At 49.7% G+C, this 27,259-nt stretch overlaps 1 protein-coding gene across 2 annotated transcripts; it reads right to left on the bottom strand.

Annotated features, from left to right (window-relative positions):
• Nucleotides 1–861: 861 nt before the first annotated feature.
• RCC1L (RCC1 like) lies at nucleotides 862–27,190 on the bottom strand. Of its 2 annotated transcripts, none has more exons than XM_077908292.1 (11): nucleotides 26,849–27,190; nucleotides 22,764–22,893; nucleotides 21,133–21,261; nucleotides 20,173–20,239; nucleotides 19,270–19,321; nucleotides 18,398–18,482; nucleotides 13,754–13,935; nucleotides 9,857–9,944; nucleotides 8,805–8,978; nucleotides 6,242–6,327; nucleotides 862–1,072 (listed from the first exon to the last, which is right to left on the bottom strand). In XM_077908292.1, exons 1-11 carry the CDS (start codon nucleotides 27,173–27,175, stop codon nucleotides 995–997), a joined length of 1,398 nt encoding a protein of 465 aa, XP_077764418.1. In that variant the 5' UTR covers nucleotides 27,176–27,190; the 3' UTR covers nucleotides 862–994. The 2 variants fall into 2 exon arrangements, with proteins under 2 accessions (XP_077764418.1, XP_077764417.1); XM_077908291.1 differs by lacking the exon at nucleotides 862–1,072 and adding an exon at nucleotides 5,609–6,103.
• Nucleotides 27,191–27,259: the final 69 nt, after the last annotated feature.

Genomic DNA, 27,259 nt, shown 5'->3' with positions numbered 1-27,259 from the left:
AGTGTTTGTTGAGCGAATGAATAAAAGGATGGGGTGCAGCCAGGGAGGGAGATCTCAGGTGGGTGACCGGATTACCAGTTACTCTTAGACTTCTATCATTTTCTCCCAACTGAACCACGGGAGGAGACTCTGTTCAGAAAAATTGTTGTCAAGCAGGATTGTCTTCTGAAGTATTTGTCACTGGCTTCTAGTTGCCTCTTTATCAAAAGCCTTGTTTTTGCAAGCAAATCTCTAAATGATCAAGTAAGATAAAAAAAAAAAGTACTCTCGAGTGCTTAAAAATAAAAAGGCAGAAAATAGACTTTATTCCAAAAGAGATTTTTAAAAGATGTTTTTAAATGAAAGGCCAAGTTTATGTTACTACCTCACATGTTTTCCACAATGTTTGAATCCCTCCTCCAAGGCTGGCCCTCCAGCCAAGCTTCCGCGGGGGGTGCTCAGTCACGAGAGGCTGGCCTCGCTCTAACTCCTGCGGGGGCCTGAAGCCTGGCTCCCGCAGCCGCGCCGGGGCTCGCCCCGCTGCCCACGCAGCCCACGCAGCCGCCCGCACTCCCACCCTGAGCTCTGCCGTGCTGGGGGCCTACAGACGCCCTCCCGGCCACTCGATTCTGAGGCCACCTTTAAGATCAAACAAAATGGCCAGGCTTCCCTCAGAGTAGCTTCCGGAGTCCGATGGGCCACGGGGAGCCGTCACACGGTCCTGGAAGGGCCGAGACGTGCGGAGGTTCCTCGCTCTGCTGGGGCCACACAGCCCAGGACTCCTGTCACTGGTGCCAGGCCTGACAAGGACAGCCAGCCATCCTGAGATGAAAACGGCGGGTCTCACCCTCGGCTAGAGGGGCCTGAGTCCCCGGACCTGCAGCATCTTCCTGCTCAGGGCATGGCAGAGAGCATCTTGCTTCACCAAGGGCGGGGAGCCCCTGCAGGGGCCTCTGCTGAGCAGCCCCAGTGGTTCTGAGGCCAGGTTCCGGGCTCCCGCGGGCTGGGCGAGGCTTCAGACAAATGACTTGGCCAGAGTCACCATGTGGTCCACACCACACGCCACATCCACAGGCTCCCCAGGCATCGTCACCTGCAAAACGAGACCCAGCACACGGTGAGGGCACACGGTGAGGGCGCACGGCTTGGAGGAGGCCCAGCCCAGGCCTGACCCTGTTCCGCCTCCTGGGAGGGTCAAGTCACCTCGGCTCCCCCCACGGAAACGGGGGTGCTTCCACGTGGCTGGCAGATCTGTTTGGGTGGACCGGGCACTCCAGCGTCCCACCCAGCCAATGGCAGACATCACTGCTAGAACTTGCACGTCCCACAGACGCTACTCCCTGCTGAGCACAACTCTGCCAGAGGTCAACACCTGCTCCCAAGCCAGGGGCAGTGGCCTTTCCTAGGGGTCACCACCATGGCTCCCTGGAACGGCTCACGAACCCCTGCTCCCTGCAGCCAGGGCCTGTGGGAACGAGGCCCCGGCCAGCATCTTCAGCTACGGCAGCCATTGGCCTCAGCTCTGGGTCGGCTGCTTCCCAGACACCGTGCTCCCTTGAGGAGGGAGCCCCACTGTCGCTGAGGGGGCCACAGGCCACGCTGGCAGTCCTACCCAGGCTCCCCACCCACGCTGCCAGCATTTCACCACAGGAGAGGCCAACCCGCGAGGTGACACGCAGCCCTCAGCCGACGTGGAAGCTCCGGCCCGCCGGCCTTGTAAAGGACTTTCACTGGTGTCCAGGCTGCCCCTGGAAACGGCCACTCCATCCCACTCCGGCTGTGCCAACACTCAAGGATGTCCACGTCCCCAGAGCCAAACCAGTTCTCAGAAGGGAGGCACTTTCCCTTCTTCTTCTAATACTATTATTATCATTACTTTCAGTAGGCAAGACTCTCTCATGGCTACATTATAAAATGACATTCAGCACAAAAGAATTAAAAGGCATTAAATCCCTTTTCTTTTTCCTGATTTTATTCTTAAGTAAGATCTACAGCCAACATGGGGCTCGAACTCACAACCCGAGATCAAGAATCTCATGCTCCGCCGACTGAGCCGGCCGGGCTCCCCTCTATTAACCTTTAATCCCAGCCTGTCAGCACCTGTCCCCTTATTCCCTCCTTCCCTCTGAACTGGAAACCACTCTTAGCCAGTTTCCACTATCCTTCCAGAGGTGCCCAATGCAAAAGCAGCAAACGTGAGAAGAGTGTTTTTAGGTGGCAACTTGAGAGTCAGGGCTGTTGCGCTGCGTGGTCGGCAGACCCCTGCCCGGTGCTGCTGTTCCGGCCCAGCAGGTCTGGGTTCTGCCTCCCTCCCCCGCTCCCCCGGGGGGCAGTGCTCTGCTGGGCAGCAGGACAGCTGGAAGGGGGATCTGTGGCAGCCGGTGGAGTTTGCCGAGCTAAGGGGGGGAGGCCTCATCCAGATGGCCTGGCCTGAAAGCCCCGGACGGCAGCACTGACCCGAGCCTGGGACCTTCGGTGCGGGGAGACGAGTCCATTAAGGGCTCCTGGATGGCAGGCAAATGGATGCTAGTGACCAAGCCATGCGGCCTGCCCCTCCCTCCCTAAACAAACGTCTTTAGCGACACCGATACAGAGATCACTGAACAAACAAGCAGCAGTGCCCCCCGCTCATCGTGAAGGTGCAGAAAGCGTTCCAGGCTGACCACAGGAGCAGAAGAGAACACGCTGCCTCCGTGCTGACTGGGCCCAGGTGAGCTCCTAGCAACCTCGCGGGGCCACCAGAGCGCGTTACACTGACCCTCCCCAGGCAGCGCGCCCCGCTCCCCACTCATCCGTACCCACACTGCTGCACTTGAGCTACCTTGTCCTTGTCCCCGGGGGCTCTGCCCATTAGAGCCCCAAGCAGAGTAACCACCTGGCCCTGCTGTGCTTTGCCGTGCTCACAGGGAGGATGGTGGCTGGGGCTGGCCTCTGAGCCCCTGGGGGTGCTCCCCCTGGCAGGCAGGGTCTTCGGCCTCTCACCATCTCTGGAGTCCAAGACAATGTGCTGGATGTGCCCTCGTGGAGGTTAAACGGAGCATTTCTCCTAAACCAATTTACACTATGTTACTGCAAAGAGAAACCATTCCAAAAACTGAACCACGTCTGGCCTGAAGGACTTTTACAAACTCTGACCAGTGTGAGCAGAACTTGTTCAGGGATGTCCCTCCTCATGACAACGCCCATGGCACAAAGGCAGGGGACCCAGAAGGAACGCAGAATCAGTGCCCCTGGCCGCTCCTCGATATGGCCGCATCTGTAGCTTCCTTTGTGGCACCAAGAGACCCATTGCCCCCGATACTTCACCTGGGACCCAGGGCTGTGTGGGAAGAGGCCCGGCAGCCAGAGGGTCTGCAGCCTGGGCACCGCATAGTCTGCACCTGGAGCCGAGAGTTCGGGTCTCAGCCCCGCCCACTGCATGGCCCTGAAACGGTGCAGCCCTTTCCATTTGCGGAGCCACAGGCTGGGGGACAGGGGCCTCTGGAGGCTGTCCTGAGGACGAGAGCAAGGCACCCGGCACAGCCGACGGCTCTGCTGACTCCTCAGATGGGTGGAGGTATCTAGAAAGAGCGCATTTCTGAGTGGGTGATGTTCCGGGAAGGCCATGCAAACACTTGCCCCATGCCCGCACCGCAGTGCCACCGGGTAGACCAGAGGGTCCTGTATAAACCTGGGCGGTATGTCCCCGCCTCTCCCCACTGCTGGGGACCTGGTTGTTCAGCTCCGGACCCTCGCAGAGGAGGGTACCACAGTGAGGTCTCAAAGTCAGACACATGTGAGTCTGACTCTGGGCCCTGCTTCTTACTGGGTGAGTGGCCTCGAGGACTCGCTGACCGTCTCTGAGCTCTGAGTGTCAGTGTGCAGCAGGAAAACCTCCAGAAAAGCTTCTAGAAGGACGGGTTTGAGTCCAGTGGCACATGTTCCCTGGGCCTACATACTGTCAGAGCAGCCTGGGCTCTGTGCATCTGAGAATGACAAGTTAGTGCTATTGTAGGAGCTACACATAAGGCTGGTTCCTGCCACTGCCATTCCCCAGAGCCCAGGCTGGAAGGTCCGGGCCCACAGAACGTGGGCAGGGCCAGGCCCCCAGCATCACCCCAGAAGGTGCTCTCCTTCACCAGTCCTCCCAACCCCAGAGGCATGTAGGGCTCAGCAAAAATGTTCCAGGGGGAGGACAGTGGTTTGGCAAGAAAGCAGCCATCAGGGGAACAGCCTGAGGTGTCCCCTCCCAGACAGCAGGGGTGCAGAGAGCAACGTTCCCAGAGGGCTGCTTGGTGAGTAAGAAGTCCATGGAGGAGGGCTCCCGTAAGCTGGCTCTGGCCCCAGTGGCAAGTGGCCTTGGCCTCGGGTGCCTGCTACTTCCAGCCCCACAACGGATACCAATGCCCGGCCATTTCGATGGGACAGTACAATCATGACTGATCTTCACTCTAGTCTGGGGGAAAGGGAGGCAGGTGGGGAGCCCCCCACACCCCTCACAGTGGTCACTCATCCAAAACTTGGCCACTGGGCCGCTTGCTCAGCTTCCCCTCGGCGAGAAGCGAGGGGCTACCACAAAAGTGGGACCTCCACGTTGTCAACGCTCACAGTCCTTGCTCTGCCCCCCAGCATCCACCGAGCAGCTGTTCCTCACCCCTTAAAGGGGACCCCAGGCCCAGGATACAAGTGGACGAGCACCAACCAGCCTACACACAGCTCTGATACACATCTCTTCCAACAAATACAAAGCCTCCATTCTGACCTGTTTTCTTAAGCAGCAGCGCCTCCAGCTCCTCCAAAGGGGTCGGAGCCTGCTGAGGTCACAGGGAACCAAGAGAGTCCGCAGCCAAGGGAAACAGCCCCCAAAACACTGAAGTGCCTCCAAACATTTTGCAGTGGGTTTTTCACAGACAAATCCTTATTTTATTCCAAATAGACGCTGCTTTTGCATGTTCACGTAAGGTTTTTAAAAAATGCTTTACGTAATTTTGAAATATTAAAATACAACCTTCAAGGAAGATACCTAAACATGTGCATATACACATTTGGGCATACACACATGCACACACCTCTCTACACAGAGACAGTTTCTAGAAGGAAACATAAGAAAGTACCAGTAGGGGCACCTGGGTGGCTCAGTGGTTGAGCGCCTGCCTTCGGCTCAGGGTGTGATCCCGGGGTCCTGGGATCGGGTCCCACATTGGGCTCCCTACAGGGAGCCTGCTTCTCCCTCTGCCTGTATCTCTGCCTCTCATTTTGTGTCTCTCATGAATAAACAAATAAAATTAAAAAAAAAAAAAAAAAGTATTGGGACACCTGGGTGGCCCATGGGTTGCACCTCTGCCTTTGGCTCAGAGTGTGATCCTAAGCCTGGAGTCCCGAGATCGAGTCCTGCATCAGGCTCCCTGTGAGGCACTTGCTTCTTCCTCTGTCTGTGTCTCTGCCTCTCAGTGTCTCTCATGAATAAATAAATAAAATCTTTATTTTTTTTTAATCAGTATCTGGGACAAGAGATGTGAGACTTATTTTTTGTAACACAGTTTGCACTATGTACACATGTGCCGTTTTCAGAAATGTGAGTAGTTCTTTTTTTTCTTTTAGGAGGACTTAGTAAACAACACTAAGATAAACTACAATTTAGGAAAGAACCTTTTCCCCCTTTAATTTTGAAATGAGCCTTTTTTGTATAATTGCATCCTCCCCCTCAGGAAAGCTTTTATTTATTTTTTTTTTTTTACTTTGGTGGCTGTGGTATGGCACTCTAAATATTAAACATCCTGCTTGCTTTTAAATTCGCTGTAAAACATTCCTCCACAGGGGCCTCTATAAAGAGGTCCTGGCACACCAACTTTGTCATTTCAGATCTCTCTGTCTTGGGGCCTCATGGCCCCCAGCCTGCACTCTGCTCCTCTGAGGTGCTGGCATGCCTCTGTTTTCCTGTTCCATGTGTCCATGGACAGCCTCTGATGAAGCTTCTTCCAGGGCACTGAGGGACTGGGACCCTCGGCGTGGCTGCTCTTTCCTCCAGCAGGCTGCTCACTCATCAGGCCTTGGGACAGAGCTCAGGGCAATGAGCCGTATAGCCTGAGACACTGGTGCCAGGAACTGTCTCTGGCTCCTCAGCATGACAGGACCTCACCTGAAGCTGCGGGGAAGAAGAGTGGGCAGCCGCGTCCTGAGAGAGGGAGCTGTTCCCAGGGCCCTGGCACTGGCCCAGCTGCACACTGGGGGAGCCTCAAGCCATGGGTGTGCCCTCATGCCCACCCTGCGCAGGCTTACTTACCCTCCATGGGAAATACTGGTCTTCTAGGCGACCAATGCCAAGGCACCCTCGGATGTTCTTGCCCCACACAAACAGCTCTCCTTTGCCTGCAAAGAAAAGAAAAAGGTAGTTTGGTTGAGGCTAGGCCAAGAGCGAGTCTCCGGGAGGGTCATGAGAACAGGCTTTCTAGAACCAGGGACAAACAGGGCCCAACATAAGTTTCAATTTCTAGGGACACCTGGGTGGCTCAGTGACTGAGCATCTGCCTTCAGCACAGATGTGATCCCGGGGTCCTGTGATCAAGTCCCACATCAGGCTCCCCACAGGGAGCCTGCTTCTCCCTCTGCCTATGTCTCTGCTTCTTTCTGTGTCTCTCATGAATAAACACATTTTTAAAATCTTAAAAAAAAAAAGTTTCAATTCCTACCAGGCATTAGTGGTTTCCTTTGAATGGAAAAGTATACCATTCCCATACCAAAACACAGCCAAGCCCAGATGCACGCTGCATCCGTCACACTGGGGACTGGCATATGTGTGGAGCTCTGGGGCTAGGCAGCTCCTGCACACAGCCTGCTCTGCGTACCCCTTATGCACACCCCCTCCTCAAATCCTGAGAGCTGAGCCCCCTTGAACCTGGGTCATGCCCTGACAGAGTGAGACACAGGACGATCCGTCATTCCTTGTCCAGGTTTCCGTATCTCGGGACCATTTGGTCAAGAGACACATGGTGACCAGCACCACTGTGTGCTAGAAGCTGGGACAGGGCAGTGACTGAACATGCACAGTTCCTGTCCTCACAGGGCTGCAGCTAGCCGAAGAGTAAGACCTAAACAAATGAGCAAACCTCACCGTAAAAATGAGTGTTTTCAAATTGTAAAAAGTGCCATGAAGGAGAAAGATAGCCCGGGTGCCGTAGACAACAGCATGACAGAACCTAGGGGGTCCCTGGGAACACCAACCTGCAGGATGGACCCCCCAGCCCTGGCAGGGCACCTCCCACAGCCCAGACTTCACCACAGATTTCCAGCCACACCAGCATGGGGTGCTCCTTGGCACAGAGGCCCCATTTCTAGCAGAAGGCTTTAGTCATGGAGAAGAGAAGAAAAGCCAGGAGTACAATAATATGGGCTGTTAATTAAACAAGGAATCCTCTTGTTACAAGCTGTTGAAGTCCTCTGATCTCACAGCCTCTTTGGTCCTCCACCCTCAAGTTTTATGTGTTCAACAGAACAATTCAGTCTGGCTCCCCTCAATGTTAGCAGACCACAGGGTAAACCAACCAACACCAACCCCCAGCTGGCCAGATGCAAATGCTAGCCCCACAGATGGGCCAGAAGCCCAAGCTCTGATGCTCCACCTACTAAGGGACAGTGACCGGCATGGGGAGGGTGGCCACTGGGTCTTAGGGAAAATCTAGACAGGGAATTCACTTCAACATGACCCACAACGGCCACACGACCTGACAGCAAACAGAAAACAGTCCACCCTCATTGAACACTCTGCATGGATTTCCAAGCAAATGACTGTGCACATAGTTTAAGCCTGGAGATGTCTTAGAAAACACATCTTTGGCAGCTCGGGTGGCCCAGCGGTTTGGCGCCACCTTCAGTCCAGGACATGATCCTGGAGACCCGGGATCGAGTCCCACGTCGGGCTCCCTGCATGAAGCCTGCTTCTCCCTCTGCCTGTGACTCTGCCTCTCTCTCTCTTTCTCTCTCTCTCTCTGTCTCTCATGAGTAAATACATAAAATCTTTAAAAGAAAATAAAAAAAGAAAGAGAAAATACATCTTTGTTACCTCTAGAATCCGGCCACACGGATTCTTCTTGGCTCAAGCAAAGTGGTTTAAAAAGACTCCTGTGACTCTGGACGACCTAAACTCACCATCCCAGGCCAGATGTTTCCTTTCCATAAGACAAAAAGATTTTCTAATCGCAAGGAAACCGCGAATTTACTTGAGGATCACGTGAAATTAATTTAGTGCAGTCTGACTATCCAGGTCAGCTGGAGAGCCAAACTGAACCAATGACACTCACTTGGGGGGTGGTGGGGGTCTGTTTCTCCAAAGCCATGATGGAGAAAAGCACACCAGCTAGAGGTCCACCAAGTCACGGGACATTTTACGACTTTGTAATTTGGCAAACCTTTGCAAAAACCTCCATCTGGGCCCCACCTCAGATCCCTGGAGGACTCAGGCAGACTAGCCTCCATGAAACCACAGGACGGGCTTCCAGACCTGCCTCTAGCCACCACACACATCCACCTCCTGGTTACCCACCGTGGATTCGCCAGACCTCTGCTGGCTTCCGCCAGCCCGCCATGCTTGACGGTCCCCACTCCTACCACCAACTGGTGTCCTCTGGAGAAAACCTCCTTTAATGTTATCCTGACCACGAACCCAATGAACCAAAAACACACAACTCCGGGATGATGAGAAGGCACACATCATCCTACCTCAAGCCAAGCAACTTGTGGCTTAGCCCCACTCTTGAATTATCCACACAGAGAAGGGAGAGCACAGCATGGGGCTGCCAGCTAAGCTCGGCTCAGCTCTGCCAGCCTCCGGAGCTGCACTGGTCACTTACTGGTCAGGGCAGCAAAGTGGCTGAGACCACACCAAATATGAGAAACGTGGACTCCCGGGTTGAACTCCGTCAGGCCGAAGAGAGTGGGTGGGATCACCTCTGGAAATGCAGTTTCCACAAGGTTTGGGCCTTTCCCAAGAATCCCGTAGCCCCAGACGAAAACATGTCCTTCTCCTGCATGACAACAAACACGGCGGTCAGTGGGTCAAACCCAGTGCAGCCCGCCCTCACTGGAAATCCTGACTGCACCACCAACATGCCTTATCTCCACATAGATGGTTTTTTTGTTGTTGTTCTTTCCCCCTCTTGCTTGGCAAGAACATAGGGACGGAGATCTAAAATAATGTTTCTTCCCTCCTCTTTCCAATTCCTGCTGGTGATGGGTGTCTAGCCAGCTCCCAATCTCAGGACACAAACTTCCCACAGCTGGAGGGTAACCAGGATGGGTCCAGGTCATCATCCCCCAGAGGCCCGGGGAGTACAGGAGAGGCCAGAAGGGAGGTTTTTCCTACACGGATGTTCTTTCTTTCACACTGATCAGGAGAGCCAGTCAAGTACACAACCAGCCTCTGGCCAGATTCCTAAAAGTCTCGGAAACAATTATTTTGGTCATAGAAGGTTTTATGCTCCTCAGCGGTGCCAGACATTTAATCCCAGGGGCAACGGCCTCAGTATCCAGACCCTACGGCTCTTCTCTCTATATTTTGTTTCCTGGCACAGCCTCCCTGGGGAAGGCAGGGCTGACTCTCTGGTCCAGGCTAAGGGAAACAGAGGAAGGAGCTGGTTCTCCACTCCGGAGGTCTGCTATTATTCAGACGTGAGAATGACCAAGTTCTGTTTATTCGTCTACTTTGGAATCATGGCTAGTATCCTTCTGTCAAGGTCACCCTCACCGTCTATGCAGAGTCCAGTCTAACTAGGTCTTCCCACAGCCACCCTCCCCTTCCCTCCCTCAGGATGGGGTCCCCAGCCATGAGTCCAGGGGACACTGAGCCGGCCCACGTTGGACCCACCTACAGCTTCCCACTCAGATGCCCGCAGGAGGGTCTCACCATTTAACACAGCACAGCCTGTACCGCCACACGCGGCCTGCTTCACCTTCCCCACTCCTGAGAAGGGTAGGCACCGAGGGACATTCACCTGAATCAAAACCAGAGCCGCAGTTAGAAGACAAGCCAGTGAGAAGTCGGAAATGGTCGGTCTTATGTACAAAGCAGATCAAGTCCCAGGTCATTGGTTCAATCTACAAGTACCTCCTGAACGCCCAAGATAGGCTAAACATCTAACCAGGTACTGGGAATACAACAGGGAAGGGTAACCTGATCCCTCTCTTAAGCGGGGTCTAGTGTTAGAGGTAAGGGGCCCGCCAAAATTCACACAAAAGTAATCTGGGCCGAGTGTAATGAAGGAGAGTCCAGGGTCTCTGAGAATGAATGTCGCGCAACCTGGTTTAGTTTGCAGGGAGGAGCGTCAGGGAAAGACCCCGAAGGTTTCATTTTATCCTGGGGCCTGGAGGATAAGCAGGGATAACCAGGCAAGGGGAGAGGGGCCAGTCCAAGGAGCGGAGCTGGCACATACACAGGGAACGGGGCAGGCAGGACACCTTCAGGGGTCTGAACAAGGTCAGAGAGGATGAAGCAGAGGGATGAGGGGGGATACAGAGACCAGACATGCAGGACGTCGTAGGCCAGGAAAAGGAGTCAGTCTTTCCCCTGAGCACAGGTAGTAAGAGAGGAGGGGCATGATTTCCAGAGGTAATGTGATGGCTAGGACACAGTGGAGGACCGAGATGTGGGGGATACACAGGAGCTCACTGCACCCAGAGCCAGTCAAGTGGAAATGCCTAGGGATATAGACGTGCAGACCCTGAACAGTCTGGGTAGAGACCAGGAAGCCCGTACACGGCCTCTGCAGACGGAGGCCACATGGGTTGGGTGTAAGGACGGATGGGAAGGGGCCAGTGGAGAAGGGGACGTTGAGGCTATGGTGAAGAAGGCCCAGCAGATGGAGGAGGGCTTCTGAGGAGGGAGGAGATGTGCCCCAAGGCGCAGGGAGGAGAATCACATCTCTGGGGGGCAAGATGACATCCCCATGCTACAATAGGCAGTGGGCCTGGAATGGAGGGTGGAGGACTCCGAGTGGGGAAACTGAGGGCACCCTCATCTGATAGTATATGGACCAGATCTGCTGCCAAGAATGAAAGACCTGAGGTGTCAAGGGTTTGGAGGATGAAGTGTGGCCAACTTAGCCTTCCAGTGGGATTTGGTCTTGGCACCTCTGAGGAGTAACCCTCTGGAAAGGCAAACTTTAAGTGCTTCAGTGACAGCCATGAATCTTTACAGATGCACTTTCAAATGGGGACAGCTGGAGGGTAACAGTCTCTAAGCTGACTTTTAAGGAATAAGGGGGCTCACGGATCCAGAAAACGTATGCCTGGAGGAGGCGAGGCCGTCAGACAGCGTCTTTACCTGACTGTGCTCTGGTCCAACGCCTTCAGCAAGCGCCAAGAAACGCTCTAGCACAGGGCCACTGCAGCCGCCCACAAGACAAGGCCATGTTGGGCTGCTTCTAAGACAGTCCCCATGATCCCCACCTCCCACCAGTCACACCCACATGGAGAATGCCAGTGAAAGCTAGGGGAGGTCACCGCCAAGATTAAATGATAAAAGGCTGGCTGCTGTCCTATGGGCACTTTCTCTTGCTTGCTCTTTGGCTTGCTCTGATGAAGCCAGGTGCCATGTTGGGAGCTGCCACAGGGAGAAGCAGGACCAGGAACCAAGGCAGGCTTGGCCAACAGTGAGGAACTGGGGCCCCGGTCCAACGATCCAGGAGGATCTGTGTCTTGCCAACCACCACCGGGGTGGTCCTGGAAGTGGAGCCTTCGGCTGCTGAACTCTAAGCCTTCAAGGGACCAGGGTCAGAAAACCCGGCGAAGTCACCCCTAGATTCCTGATCCACAGCAACTAAGAGAGAATAAATGTGTGTTGGTTTAAACCACTAAGTTTCGGGTCATTTGTTATGCAGTGGTAACAGTGCCACAAAACTGGATCTGTCCCCCACAGGGAGGCAGTGGGAAGATATTTTTCTCAGGACCTGGGAGCAACAGGAAGAACCACAGTTTCCCCTAACGACTGTGTTATGTTATAGAAACAATGAATCATTTAAATGGGCCTGTTTTCTTCTCTACTTTGGCTACTAGAAAGCTCAGAACCATACCTCTAACAGCTTCTAGCCACTGTGACGGACCACAGGGAATGCTTCTCCTCATCTTTTTCACTGACCTTTTTTCCCCTCAGGGCTGATCTCTTTATTAATACATATTTAGGGCAGCCCAGGTGGCTCAGCGGTTTGGCGCAGCCTTCAGCTTAGGGTGTAATCCTAGAGACCCGGGATCAAGTCCCATGTCAGGCTCCCTGCATGGAGCCTGCTTCTCCCTCTGCCTGTGTCTCTACCTTTCTCTCTCTCTCTCTCTCTCTGTGTCTCTCATGAATAAATAAATACAATCTTTAAAAAAAAAAAAAACATATTTAAGGGGCGCCTGGGAAGCTCAGTCAGTTAAGCAGCCAACTCTTGGTTTCGGCTCAGGTCATGATCTCAGGGTCCTGGGATGGAGCAAGCCCTGTATTGGACACTAAGCTCAGCAGGGAGTCTGCTTGAGATTCTCTCCCTCTGCCCTTCCAATTCATGCTCTCACTCCCTAAAATGAAGAAATAAATCTTTAAAAAATATATATACATGTATATGTATATGTATGTGTGTATATATATGTGTGTGTGTGTATATATGTATATTAAATGCTCTGTAAGTTGTCAGAAGTTTGATGGTATTAAGGAATAAAGTGTATTTTTTAAATAGCCCTTATCTTTTAAAGACACAATATGGAAACTTTAATGGATAAAATATGATAATCTGGGATTTACTACAAAATAACCCAGGGCAGGGGTGCCTGGGTGGCTCAATTGGTTGAGCGTCTGACTCTTGGTTTCAGCTCAGGTCATGATCTCAGGGTTGTGAGATTGAGCCCTGTGTCATGCTCCACATTCAGCACAGAGCCTGCTTAAGATTTTCTCACTCCCTCTTCTTCTGCCCCTCCATGAGCATGCTCTCTCTTAAAAAAAAAAAAAAATCCAGGAGAGAGGTAGATGGCAACAAAAACTGACCGTTAGGGGTAGGGATTGTTTTAGGGAGAGTGGGATATGGGGAGTAAAGAAAATTTTGTGGAATTGAACAGCTCCACAACCTACATAACCTGCATAACTACACTAACAACCACTAAATTCTACACTCAAAAATGGTGGATTATGTCTCTGGTTTTTTGGTTTTGTCTGTTTTTTTAAATGGACCATTAGTTGGTAATGGTTGAACACAAGTGAGAGATAGAGATTCATCATGCAGTGAACTCAACTTTTTGTTTTCATTTGCAATTCCCCTTAACTTTAAAATCATGCTGTGCTGTACTGATGGTGGCTCCCTTTGGTGAGAAGGTAGGGGCGGTGACCAGAGAGGCCACATGCAGTGACTTCTGAAGTATTGTGTGTCCTACTGGTTGGGTGGGTAGGTGGGGTACAGGTGTCCTCATGTCACACTGGTGATCTGCATGCTTTACTGGGCATATATGTCACACTGCAATAGAAAGCACATGGTGCCACCATGGGAACTACATAAACTGTCTCATACCTCATACCCCTTCTAGACTGAGACAGGGCACACAGGCACAGCCAGCAGACTGCTCTAAACCAGGACTATCACATCAAAGAGTTGATAATGATGGCTCTGGACCCCAGCTTTCTTTCCTGACTCCCATAAGATGGCCAAGAAGAGGCAGCCTTACAGGTGGTCAGGCCTGAGCAGCACTTCCTACACTACACTTTGCTGAAGAAGCTCTCATACATGCCCTTACCACTCTGTATTTCCAAAGCTCCCAGCCCGGGTGGTAAGTGACCTCGTACCTGCGTGGAGTCAGTGACGGAGGCCAGCTGCAGATACTCAGAGTTCCCCCAACCGAAGAGACCACCCTCAGCAGACACGGCCAGGCAGCAGTCACCATAGGTGGCCACCTGCACAACGTTCACTCCAGCCAGGTCTCCGCCCAGCTTGGTGGGCACGCTGGTGATATCGTAGTGACCTAGACCTGACATGGTGGCAAAGCGTTACTCCCAGTTATGGACTCCTGGAATAAATACTTAACACAGACTTACTATGTGCCAAGCACAATTTTCAACCCTTTACCAACATCATCTTGGAAATGCTAATCTAGGAGCAGCCCGGGTGGCTCAGCGGTTTAGCGCCCCCTTCAGCCCAGGGTGTGATCCTGGAGACCCGGGACTGAGTCCCACGTTGGGCTCCCTGCATGGAGCCTGCTTCTCCCTCTGCCTGTGTCTCTGCCTCTCTCTCTGTGTCTCTCATGAATAAATAAATAAAATCTTAAAAAAAAAAAATGCTAATCTAGGGACGCCTGGGTGGCTCAGCAGTTAAGTGTCTGCCTTCCACTCAGGTCGTGATCTTGGAGTCCCCGGAATGAGTCCCGCAGCAGGCACCCTGCATGGAGCCTGCTTCTCCCTCTGCCTATGTCTCTTGCCTCTCTCTCTCTGTGTCTCTCATGAATAAATAAATAAAATAAAATAAAATAAAATAAAATAAAATAAAATAAAATAAAAAGAAAGGAAATGCTAATCTGTTTCTCAGCTGCTCTACAACTTCCTTCTCCACCCTCTCTCAGAGGAGGATGAAACGGGAAGAATGATTTATTTGTAAGACCCCTGAGGCTTTCTAAGTCTGATTCAAGTTAGAAACCTATGCCAGATAGAACAGCCCTACAAAATAAGGCCAGTGGATCCTAGGAGAATACACACATAGAACACTGCAACAAGCAATCTCTAAAGCACCGCTGGGCTTACCAAAAAATAAAGGCAATCTCCAAGAGCCCAACCCACCCCAGCCCCCTACATCACCTCCCAAAATAACAGTACACCAAAACTGGCATGCTGGCATGGCAGACGGTGAACAGAGGAAAAGGCAGGACTGGCCAGAGGATATCAGGACAAATGTCACCATTAGCACTGTGATGGAGAGTGAGCCCTGGGCAGCAGACCAAGGCAGAATGCACACCAGAGACTCTCGCTTTACACCGTGCTTCTATAAAGGGACCCAAAGCAACGTCCAACTGGCAGCACCCCTTAGCAACAGGCAGAAGCAAACCCGAATCCTCTCTGGAGGAAAGCGTCTCCAGTTTAGGCCCTTCGAACTTCCACAAGTTGGATTCAATGAAATATGAGCTCATGGTCAAAAGTTACTCAACACATAAGGAAGGATACCCGTGAGTCAGAGAGTAAACTGAACCAACAAACAACCACTTGACAGTCTCAAGACTTCAGACCCTGATATTAGAATATACAAAACTTTAAAAAAATAACTCTGTAGGCAATGTTTAAAGAGATAAAAGCAGGAATAAGGGACTATTGAAAATGCCCAGGTAAATCTGAAAAGGAAGCAATAAGCAATGAAGAAAACAGTTAAAATTCAAAACTCAAACGGACAAAAGGTCAAGACAAACTCTGGGAGAAAACACATGCGGCACTAGAACTGCAAAGAATACAGGTACAAGGGACGCCTGAGTGGCTCAGTGGTTGAGCATCTGCCTTTGGCTCGGGGCGTGATCCTGGGGTTCTGGGATCAAGTCCCACATCGGACTCCCTGCCTGGAGCCTGCTTCTCCCTTTGCCTATGTCTCTGCCTCTCTCATGAATAAATAAAATCTTAAAAAAAAAATAATAATACAGGTACAAGATAAAAGAATCCTTAAAAATCAATAGGAAAAAAGACAAGTCAGCAAATGGGCAAAGAACAGAGTGTTTCAGAAAACAGAAAACAAGACTGGCCTGTAAATTTATAAAAAGATGGTGGTCACTCTCAAGCAGTTATTAGGAAAATGCAAATTCAAACCTTAGTAAGATACTATTTCCCACTCACGAGACAGGCAAAAGCTTTGAAGTGGACAATAGTAAGCCTTGGCCAGGCTGAGAACACCACCTTGCAGCCAGGGGACACTTGGTTGCAACAGTTTCGGAAAACAACCATTTGAATACAGGAGCATATTCTACAATCTCCTGCCACTCACAGCATCTTCATGAGAGCACTAACATGTTCTAACATGTGAACGGGAGACACAGTTGGCCAGAGAAACACTGCTAGACATATAACAGAAAGTTGTAAACCGTCCAAATATCGATTGATGGGAAACTGAATACATAGAGGTATATTCAGCGGTAGAATGTCGTACAGCTACAAGAATGAATGAACTGCACTCAGCAAAGAAGGATACAAAATCAACACACAAAACGAACTGCATTTCAGGGGCGCCTGGTGGCCCAGTTGGTTGAGCATCCAACTCGTGACTTCAGCTCAGGTTTTGATCTCAGGGTCGTGAGATTGAGCTCCACATTGGGCTCTGCACTCAGCAGCAAGTCTACTTGAGATTTACCTCTGCCTCTGCCTCTCCTTCCATGCTCTCTCGCTCTCTCTCAAATAAATCAATCTTTAAAAATAAAAAATAAATAAAAAACAGATCATAGATGTACAGGTTTACTTCTGGACTCCCCATTCTATTCTAATGGTCTGTCTATCCTGATGCCAGTACCACAATGTTTCAATTAGTTTAGCTTGCTATAAATTTTGAAATCAGAAAGTGCAAGTCCTCCAACTTTGTTTCCAAAATCTTTTGGCTATTTGTGGTCCCTGGCAATTCTATTAGAATTTCAGGATCAGTTTGTCCGTTTCTGCAAATAAGGCAGTTGACATTTTGATCAGGATTGCACTGAATTCGTAGATCAATTTGAAGAGTATTGACAACATATCATCTTTTGTGCATACTGTAATACACGTATAATAAGATTTAAAAAAGAAAAACTCAAACCGTGAAGGATTATGAAAGAAAGGAACAAGATCCTAAGATAGAATCTGCATGGGAGGAAGACAATCGTTTTAGGAAGGATGTCCAGGAAAGACTTCACAGAAGAGATGGCACCCAAGATGAGGCCTAAAGTATGAAAAGGAGAGCAGAGACAGGCATTCCAGGCAAGGATCAGCTTGTGCCAAGGCCCTGTGGCTGCTAGAGGAGGCATGCTCTAGGAACCACTGCAGGGGCCTGTGTGACTGGACACTAAGCCCGACAGGCAAGGGCAGGGAGGTGAGAAGTGTCACCTATGACAGCTCATTTCTGGAATGGCAACAGAAAACTGTTAACCATGGTTTTCTCCATCAAGTGGGACTAGCACTTTTAACCTCATTTCTGTGCTGTCAGGATGCATCTATCAACAATATTCTTATTTTTATAAAAAGCTGATCTTCAAAAATTACCAACAGCACAATTTTAAAAATAAAAAGAAGGGATCCCTGGGTGGCGCCGCGGTTTGGCGCCTGCCTTTGGCCCAGGGCGCAATCCTGGAGACCCGGGATCGAATCCCACATCAGGCTCCCGGTGCATGGAGCCTGCTTCTCCCTCTGCCTGTGTCTCTGCCTCTCTCTCTCTCTCTCTGTGACTATCATAAATAAATAAAAATTTAAAAAAAAAATAAAAATAAAAAGAAGAGTCAGCTTTACAGTACCAAAGAAATGAGCGTGAAAAAAAGTGGTACACTGATGAAATTAGCACACTTAAATTGACCATATTTGCTGCTAGAGAGGTTATGGCTACCGTAGTACTTCCATACATTGCTGAGGACAGTACAAACTGATAAAACTCTTAGAAAGCAAGTTAACAATATATTCTGAAAACACAAAAATATTCTAATCTTTTGACCCACTCCTGGACATTTATCCTAGGGCAACAATCCCAAAAAAGAAAAAGTGTACATATATGTGATAAATGTCATAATTTCTTCAATGACCAATGTGTGGTCGCCCTCCCATTCCTCCGCATGGCTCCAAAAAGTATACCTCCTGAGCAATAGGGTAATGATTAAGTAATTATTTGATAAATAATTATTAATTTACCTTATGGTAAATTAGCTTGATGCTGCATCATACAAATATTAAAAACCCAATTGTGAAATCTATACCAACAAAATTTAAAAGAGAAAACAAGCATATAAAATCACACCTATGTTATAATATAAAAGATGTATACATATGAACAAGAACCAGAAGAAAACGCAAAACAGCAAACAAAAGTGATGCACTGTGCTGGCAAGATTATGTAGGATCTACACAAAATTTAATTTTTTTTCAAAATTTTAATCTTAAATTTAAAGGCCTTCCCTTCAGACAAATATCAAAAAACAAAAGGATTAAATAAGCAAGGTTAATAAAGCTTATCCCTCATTTCTCCCACCCTTAATCACATTCTCCTCAAGAGTTAAAATCGAGTTCCCTTTAGATGGCATTTGTGTATCTGTTTGTTGAGGGGTGGCTGTAATCTTCTACCCAACCCTGGACGGGTTGGTGGCCATGGGAGGAGGGGTGAAGGGAATAAGGCGGGACAAACTAACTAGTGTGGTAAGAGAAGGAAGAGTCTAAGGAAGGTGGGGGCTAGTCCACAGGAGCGCTCCAGCTCACACCTCCCTAGGGCACCAACCCAGGGGTCAAAGGTCCCTCTACCTGTTTGCCCATCAGCACCCCAGCCACAAGAGTAGACTTCTCCTTTGTCCGTCAGGAACAAGCTATGGTCCTGGCCACAAACCACCTGTCAGACAGAGGTGAGGCTGATGAGGAGAAATCCTTGGAAACCCAGTGTCCTGGTCGATGGACCCAAAGCTCACCACATTCCCTACCACTCCCAAGCAGCAAGACAGCTGGGTCTAGGCAGCTGCCCCACATGGCCTCCACATCTTATTCTTGCCCAGTCCCCTCCTCCATCAGGCTTTCTCTTCCCCATTCCCCTCCTCTGCCTCTCTACTGGCAGCCAATCTTTGTCACTAGCTCACCATCTACCCTTCCAAGCTCTCAGGCTGCCCCCTCCTTCAGCCATAAAACCTTTCTGGCCCTGGTCTATCCAATATATGCCTCTGCCACCTCTCCCACGATGCCTTCTCTCCCTCCCATTCCACCCCTGAGAGACTTAACAATTCTCCTGTGCTTTCAGGGCCCTTCCTGTAAGCACCTGCTTATGCATTTAAGTATTTACTGTAAGTACTTCTACGTGCCAGGGTCAGCACCAGGGATGGAAATGAAATAGTGAGCAAGATATAGCCAGCCTGGGACACACACACATAGCTAGTTTACCTGGTCTCTCCCCCTTAGAGTATCATCCCTCAAACCTTATTAAACTCTGTACCACCATAACTTAGTGAGAACCAATACTCTCCTGACCTACAGTAGACAGGCAGTAATTTTTACAAAAATAGTGTATTAATTCAGATAACTGCCCTAACCAATGTGCCCTCACCGCCCCCACCTTTCACTCACCTTTCACTCCTGCAAAAGCACCCCTAGGGGCTGGATGAGTGGGGCTCTCAGCACTCGTCTCTTACCTGGACCACCTGTCCATCGAAGTCCTGCATTCTATTGACTTTGTGACTTTCACTGTGGGGGGGGCGGGGGAGGGGGTTTAGGGCATGGAGTGGAATTTGGGGAGAAGAAAGACATATGGTCATGGTAAGCACTGTGTGGTCCTGCCTCCACATGCACACAGTTACAGTTAGGGAAAGTCTCAAGGTCAAATATAAGGCAGAGGTAAGCCGAGGCAGGAGAGTAAAACAAAACAACTCTTAAAAAAAAAAAAAAAAAAAAAAAAAAAAAAAAACCTCTTTGGTAATTTTTTTTTTAATAGGCTCCACGCCCAATGTGGGGCTCAAACTCACGACCCCAAGATCAAGAGTCACACGTTTTCCAGACTGGGCCAACCAGGTGCCCCCCACTTTGGTAATTTTAATATGCTGCCAGAGGTGAGAGTGGTATTTAGACCCAATTTGAGGAAGCAGAGGGGAGTTTTTTTAAAGACCAAAATAAATAAGGGGTTCCTAGCTGGCTCAGTGGGTACAGCAGGTGACTCTTGATCTTGGGGCCATGAGTTCAAGCCCCATGTTAAAGGTAGAGATTACTTAAAATCTTGAAGAAAAAAAAAAAAAAGACTAAATAAGAATAAACAGAGAGGAATTTTTAAAGTTAATCCATTTGGTAAAATAAAAAACTAATTCAAAAGAAGTTCTATGCACCACAAGCAATGCCCGTCTGCCCTCCCTTCCACTGAGCTAATGCTCAGAGCTCAACCTGCAATGAAGCAATACCCTCCACAGCTTTCCAGTGACTTCTCACCACCCCACTCAAACATGGGGAAGCTAGCCACTTCCTGCTCAGTGGGTCTATCACTCAGTAACCACACGGGAAATGTTAAATGCTTAACACGATCTAGGGAAGTCCTTTGGGGAACTCACCTGTAAATTTCATTTTCGACCACATTTCTTCCACATTGCCCGTAAGCGTTGTTTCCCATGCTGAAGACTAAAGAAGAACACAACCAAGGAAATCAGTTCTGCAGGTTCTGGGGATCCCAGAGTGTGAGGACTGCAAGGGGCTCTCGGAAGTGGTCTTTAGTCCAACCACTCACCCTAAGCACTTCTGATTTCCTTCTCTCATCCCCTCAGCCTTTGCAAGCACACCCGCAGACATGCTGGGGGATCTGGCCGCTTGACTGTCCCTTCTGCCTCTGCCTCTCCTTCCCCCCCCCTCGCAGGCCCTCATTCCACCTCTCAGGAATTCAGCGCTCAGAGGCAAGCACCTCCTGGGGAGGGCCCCATCACCCCTACTCCCTGGATCTGTCACTAGAGCATGCCCTCCACACCAAACCTGGTCTTCAAAGAGTTCCTGAACACCACCTTTGCCTTTGCCCACAAAGCAAGCTTAGCCAGAAAATGAAATTGGAAACATTTAGTCAAGTTGGCCTTTGCCTAGAAATAATCGCTCCTCTAGAGAGAGTCCGTGTTATCTGGAATCTGGAAGCCCACCAGTTGAAGTGCTGGCAAACAGACTCCTTTTTTAGTACAACAGAAAAAGCTGTCTACACGCACAGCCCAGCTCAGCGACTTCACGGCAAAGCAAGTGGGAGGCCTTGCTAGGGTGGCACTGTCACATTTATAAATACTAGAGGTTTTCTAAGAATCACAGAGAGTGGAGAACATCAAAGAGCTGGCAGGATCTGTCCAATACGGTGATCTTGAACCATCCTACCAGTATGGTTCACTTATAACGAAACATATATAACGAGCATTTCCTGCTCGGGAAATGCCGGCATCCTCAACTAATTACATGTGGTTCCATTAAACGAAGCAGTTTAGACCCAAAGGCAAGAAAGTGGTTCCCCTACTCCCCCATGAACCTGGCAGAGGCCAACTCACCTCCTTCGCAGTCTGTCAGGATAAGAGAGTGGGCTCTGCCGCAGGAGACCTGCAGCACCCGTGTCTCCTGGGGTCTGTCTAGAGGCAGTGGGACAGGTGAGGGCTCCAGAACATACTCATAACCCCGGGCTGAAACAAGAGTGAACAGGTTCACAGTGCGTCATGCTGATGGAGAGCCACAGCACTCCTGACATTAGTCAGTTGGTAACTGAAGCTGGCATGCTTTACATAACTCTGTCCATTTCTATGTATGCCTAAACTGCTCCCAATAAAAGCTGTAACAGAGGAACCCGGGTGGCTCAGTTTATTAAGCAGCTGCTTTTGGCTCGAGTCATGATCCCAGGGTCCAAGGGTCAAGCCCCACATAGGGCTCTCTGCTCAGTGGGGAGTCTGCTTCTCCCTCTCCCTCTACCCCTCTCACTGCTCACCCTATCAAATAAATAAAATAAAATCTTAAAAAAAAAAAAGTATACAGGACGCCTGGGTGGCTCAGTGGTTTAGCGTCTGCATTCGGCTCAGGGTGTGATCCTGGAGTTAAGGGATCGAGTCCCACATCGGGCTCTCTGTGAGGAGCCTGCTTCTCCCTCTGCCTGTGTCTCTGCCTCTCTCTCTCTCTGTGTCTTTCATGAATAAATAAATAATCTTTAAAAAAATGATAATAAATGCAATGTGGAGTCTTACAACAGACTTTAGTGCTGACTTACAAAAGAATTTAAATATAAAATTAAGTGAAAGAAGGCAGAAAATACACACTGACCAAAACTGTACAAAAATGTATGCACATGAATGAGAGAACAAGAAAAAAAATGAAATGTTTATCCAGATAATACAGCCATCCCCCCTTATCCCTGTGGGATACATCCAAGATCCCCGTGGATGCCTGAAACTATGGATAGGACCAAACCCCATATGTACCATGTTTTTTCCTATGCATACATATCAATGATAAAGTTTAATTTATAAATCAGGCAAGGGGCCTGGGTGGCTTGGACCGTTAAGCATCCAACTCTTGATTTTGGGTCCGATCGTGACCTCAGAGTCCTGAGATCAAGCCTCACATCGGGCTCCACTATCACTGCAGAGTTTGCTTAGGATTCTCTCTCCCTCCCCCTCTCCCTCTGCACATACTCTCTCTCTTTCTCTTTCAAATAAATAAATAAAAATTTTTTAAAAAATGTATACACCAGGCACAATAACAGGAACACCTTTACTTATCAGTAAAGGCTCTTTTGCCTAAAGATTCAGTGTTATTACCAAAGAAGCTGACAATCTAGTCCAGGGCAGCCCTGGTGGCGCAGCCGTTTAGTCCTGCTTGCAGCCTGGGGTGTGATCCTGGAGACCGGGGATCAAGTCCCACGTTGGGCTCCCTGCATGGAGCCTGCTTCTCCCTCTGTCTGTGTCTCTGCCTCTCTCTCTCTCTCCCTGTGTCTCTCATGAATAAATAAATAAAATCTTTAAAAAACAAAAACAAAAACACAACAGTCTAGTCCAGATAGTTTCAAATAACATCCATGTAAGACTCCATCTACTGTGTTGTGCCAGTCTGGTTTATGTCATCAATATTCTTGAAAACAAAAGGGAGCTCTCTCAGACCAATCACAGCACAGAGAAGCCAAGATGAGAACACTCACTTTTATCTTTGTGGCTCCTATGAAATCCAAGCTGGGAATCTTTGTTGAGCCCCATACCCCAAACTTTCGTCACATCTTTAGTTTTAGAAGAGAGCAATGTGAATCCATAGCCACAGGCAGCAGATGAAATCTGAAAAAGAATTCCAATAAAGCATGAACTGATTTGTGATATCAAGTTTTTTCCACAATAAATGACAGGTTGTTTGCTCAAAGAACATATAGTATTATATGTAGCTGTCAATTAACCGTCTGCCCTCAGGTTAGGTCATGATCTCAGAGTCCTGGGATTGAGCCCTGAGTCAGGCACCATACTCAATGGGGTGTTTACTCCTCCCTCTCTCTTTGCCCCTCCCTACCACTTGTGCACTCTCTAATAAAGAAAATCTTAAAAAAAAAAAAAAAAAAACTGGACAAAATTGTAAAAAACAAAAACCTTTTCAGGGATCAAGAAATCAAAGGCAAATAAATTGAGAAATGTGGGATGCCTGGGTGGCTTAGCAGTTTAGTCCTGCCTTCGGCCCAGGGTGTCATCCTGGAGTCCCAGATCGAGTCCCACATCAGGCTATCTGCATGGAGCCTGCTTCTCCCTCTGCCTATGTCTCTGCCTCTCTCTGTCTCTGGGTCTCTCATGAATAAATAAATACAATCTTTAAAAAAGAATAATAGTAAAATAATGAATAAACAAATTGAGAAATGTTTATTTGTGAAAGACTGCTAGAACTTCAGGTAATAGGGGGGGTGCCTGGCTGGCTGAGTCAGAAAAGCATGCAACTCTTGATCTTGGTGTCATGAGCTTGCACACTACATTGAGTGTAGAGATTACTTGGAGAAAGAAAAAGAAGAAAGAAAGAAAGGAAAGAAAGGAAAGAAAGGAAAGAAAGGAAAGAAAGGAAGGAAGGAAGGAAGGAAGGAAGGAAGGAAGGAAGAAGAAAGAGAGAGAGAGAGAGAAAGAAAGAAAGAAAGAAAGAAAGAAAGAAAGAAAGAAAGAAAAAGAAAGAAAAGAAAGAAGAAAAGAAAAGAAAAGAAAAGAAAAGAAAAGAAAAGAAGAAAAGAAAGGAAAAGAAAAGAAAAGAAAAGAAAAGAAAAGAAAAGAAAAGAAAGAAGAGAGACACATGGGTGGCTCAGCGGTTGAGCATCTGCCTTTGGCCCAGGGCGTGATCCTGGAGTCCCAGGATGGAGTCCCGCTTCGGGCTCCCTGCACGGAGCCTGCTTCTCCCTCTGCCTGTGTCTCTGCTTCTTTCTTTCTGTGTCTCTCATGAAAAAATAAAGAAGAAAGAAAAGAAAGAAAGAAAAGAAAAGAGAAAAGAAAGAAAGAAAGAAAGAAAGAAAGAAAGAAAGAAAGAGAAAAGAAAAAGAAAAGAAAAGAAGAAAAAGAAAGAGAGAGAGGAAGGAAGGAAGGAAGGAAGGCAGGAAACGAACTTCAGCAGCATCAAGAACTCCAGGTAACAAAAGAAGGAGGAAGCAGAGGAGGAGGAGGAGAACAACTTCAGGTAACAACAGAAGAAGAGGAGGAGGAAGATGAAAGAACTTCAGGTAACAACAGCAGGAATCTGCAGACTTCCCATCTGGGGTCCTCCATCTACTCCAGCTCAATCAGCACACTAGTTTTAAAAGGGCAGGGTTGACCATGAAAACCATCAACTTTGTTGCCAGGAAGGACACACTCACTTTGGGGTAGAAAGTGAAAACTCATGCTCAGTAGTGAACCCAGTGAGAAACAAACAAGGAAAATTCACAACTTGGCCATCTGAGGTTACAATCCTGATCAGGGCAAGAGGAGAGGCAGACCAGTCAAAAGTGCAATGGAAAGATCTTAGAAGTGAAACTGCCACAGAAGGCTTTCCACACATCCACAGTTGACTGGGAAACTCTGCAAGTAAACGAGGGAAAGCTGAGGATCCAATCCCAAGTAAAGCTGAGGCAGACTTGAGAACAGCCTGATATTTGAATGTGGTCCCTGACCTATACACAGAATCAAAGGTAGAAGGTAGAAACCTTGAAGGCTTAAAGTGTCTGAGCACAATCTCTGCCCAAATCATTGGCTGACCACAAAGGTATACGCTGGGAAGCAACACTCAAGAAGCGAGGCTGAAAAGGAGGGGGCAGAGAGACAAATCGATAACTGGAACAAAGGTATCAGTAGCCATGCACAGCAGGGAAGACTGTATACTTGAAGTCCAAAAAGTTACTGAAAAAAAATAAATAAATAAATAAATAAATAAATAAATAAATAAATAAATAAAAGGGCGGGGCGTGCTTGGGTGGCTCTGTCACTTAAGTGGCTGCCTTCAGCACAGGTCATGATCCCAGAGTCCCGGGACCCAGCCCCACATAGAGCTCCCTGCTCAGCAAGGAGTCTGCTTCTCCCTCTACCATACCTCCCTGCCCGTGCTTTCTCTCCTCCCCTAAAATAAATAAAATCTTAAAAAGGGGGTGCGGGGGCAAAACAAAACCTCAAGGGAAGAATATCAGAATCCAAAGTTATTACAAAACATCACCAAAATGTCCAGTTTTCAACCAAAAAGTAGAAGACATGCAAAGACCTACACTGAAGGGACAAAAGCAGCCAAAAGAAACTGACACTAATGGGACCCGGACATTGGATTTATCAAAGACTTCAATAAACTGTTGTTCAAAGTATACTTTAAAACCATGTTAAAAATAAAATAAAATAAAATAAAATAAAATAAAATAAAACAAAACAAAACCCTGTTTAGGGATGCCTGGATGGCTCAGTGGTGAGCACCTGCCTTTGGCTCAGGTCGTGACCCCAGGGTCCTGGGATCAAGTCCCGCATTGGGCTCCTCATAGGGTGCCTGCTTCTCCCTCTGCCTGTGTCTCTGCCTCTCTGTGTCTCTTACGAATAAATAAAAGCTTTAAAAAAATAATAAAGAGCAAGATGGTTGATGTGATCCAACCACATCGATAATTATGTTAAAAGGACATGGACTGGGGACTCCTGGGTGGCTCCGAGATCAAGTCCTGCCCAAATCCGGCTCCCCACAGGGAGCCTGTTTCTGTCTCTGCCTATGTCTTTGCCTCTGCGTCTCTCATGAAAAAATAAAATCTTAAAAATAAAAAAATAAAAGAAATAAAAGGACATGGACTGGCATAAATAAAAAAATAAAAGAAATAAAAGGACATGGCATCAGTGAAAATGGAGCAACAAGCACACTGGAGAACGTCAGAATCCATTTTTTCAGAACCCTGGAAATTAGCCAAAGACTTAAAGCCATCTAGGGAATGTTTACTCAAGAAAAGCGGCTGCAGGAACAGCAAGCTTTGCAGCATCTCAACCTGACCCGTTCCGTCCTGAGAAGCTCGCAACGCGGCGCAAACCCGCAGTCCGGCAGCCCCTGAAGAGGCAGAAAGGGACCGCAGCCACTTCAAAGCTCCATTCCCAGGGCGTTCTCACCTGAGCCGCCTGGTGGGTCCCCGGGAGCCCCCATGCACAAGGCTCTCTTTATCTGACCTGACCTAGATACCACCCAGTGCAAACAGCCTTTTCCCCCAGGGATGTTTGTCGAAGATCCTCGGCGGCTAATGAGGAGCGCTGCGGCTGCCTCCGGTGGACGGTGGACGGTGGACGGTGGCGGAGAGGGGCTGGGGCAGGTAATGGGCCAACAGAAGGAGGCGGCCCAGACGGCCCAGGCGGGAGGCAGCTCACATGCCTCCAGCACACCTGGAGGGCACACTGCCCCGGGCTGGCCGCGAGCCGGCCTCCAAACCAAGCCTCTAGCCTCCGGGGTGGCTCGGCGGTCAGCGCCTGCCCTAGGCCCAGGGCGTGACCCCGGAGACCCGGGATCGAGACCCGCGTCGGGCTCCCGGCACGGAGCCTGCTTCTCCCTCTGTGTCTGTCGCTCATGAATAAATAAGTAAAATCTTAAAAAAAAAAAAAAAAAAAAGTCTATTCTGGAACCGCTTAGAAACTAGAGTGCGCCCTAACGCGCTCCCGCCGCGGCCCGCAGCCGCCGCAGGGTCCCCCTCCCCGGCGCCCGGCCACGCGGCGTCGCAGCGGCTCGCAGGGAGCCTCGCCCCGCCTGGGGGGCGGCGGCGGAGGCCGGGGGGCGCCGCGCAGCCCGCACCTTCTGGTCCAGCTCCAGGCGGTAGGGCACCGGCTGGATCCTGCGGGGCGGACGCGAGCCGGCGCGCCGCTCGGGCCCGGCGCGGGGCAGCACGAAGGTGGGCACGCCCAGCGCCCCCGAGAAGCTGAAGCCCCACACGAAGACGCGGTCGGCGCGGGCCGCCCGCTCGCCCACATACTGGAACACGGGCGCGTCCGCCTCGCGCCGGCTCCGCGAGCGCCCGGCCGCCGTCCCGTGCCCTCGCCCCGCTCTCAGCGCTGGGCCGGACCCCGGCCCGCTCAGCAGCCGGCCCAGCCGAGCCCCGGCCTCCAGCGCCGCCACCGCCATGCTGCGCCCCACGCCTCAGCGCCTCCCGGGCGCCGCCATCTTGGTGACCTCTGACCCCACAGCCCGGCGGAAGAGCCCGAGGTC

This window comes from Canis aureus, chromosome 8 (assembly GCF_053574225.1).
Source record: "Canis aureus isolate CA01 chromosome 8, VMU_Caureus_v.1.0, whole genome shotgun sequence".
Classification (NCBI taxonomy): Eukaryota; Metazoa; Chordata; class Mammalia; order Carnivora; family Canidae; genus Canis; species Canis aureus.
Note: the sequence above shows the minus strand (reverse complement) of the source record. Positions and strands in the feature narration are given on the sequence as shown.

Coding starts and splice junctions, on each gene's coding strand:
- RCC1L (XM_077908291.1), bottom strand. CDS start 27,175: ATGGCGGTGGCGGCGCTGGAGGCCGGGGCTCGGCTGGGCCGGCTGCTG. Junction 22,894..26,848: donor GCCTGGAGCTGGACCAGAAG/GTGCGGGCTGCG, acceptor ATTCTTTTTCAG/ATTTCATCTGCTGCCTGTGG. Junction 6,104..6,241: donor ACCAGTATTTCCCATGGAGG/GTAAGTAAGCCT, acceptor TCTTCCCCGCAG/CTTCAGGTGAGGTCCTGTCA.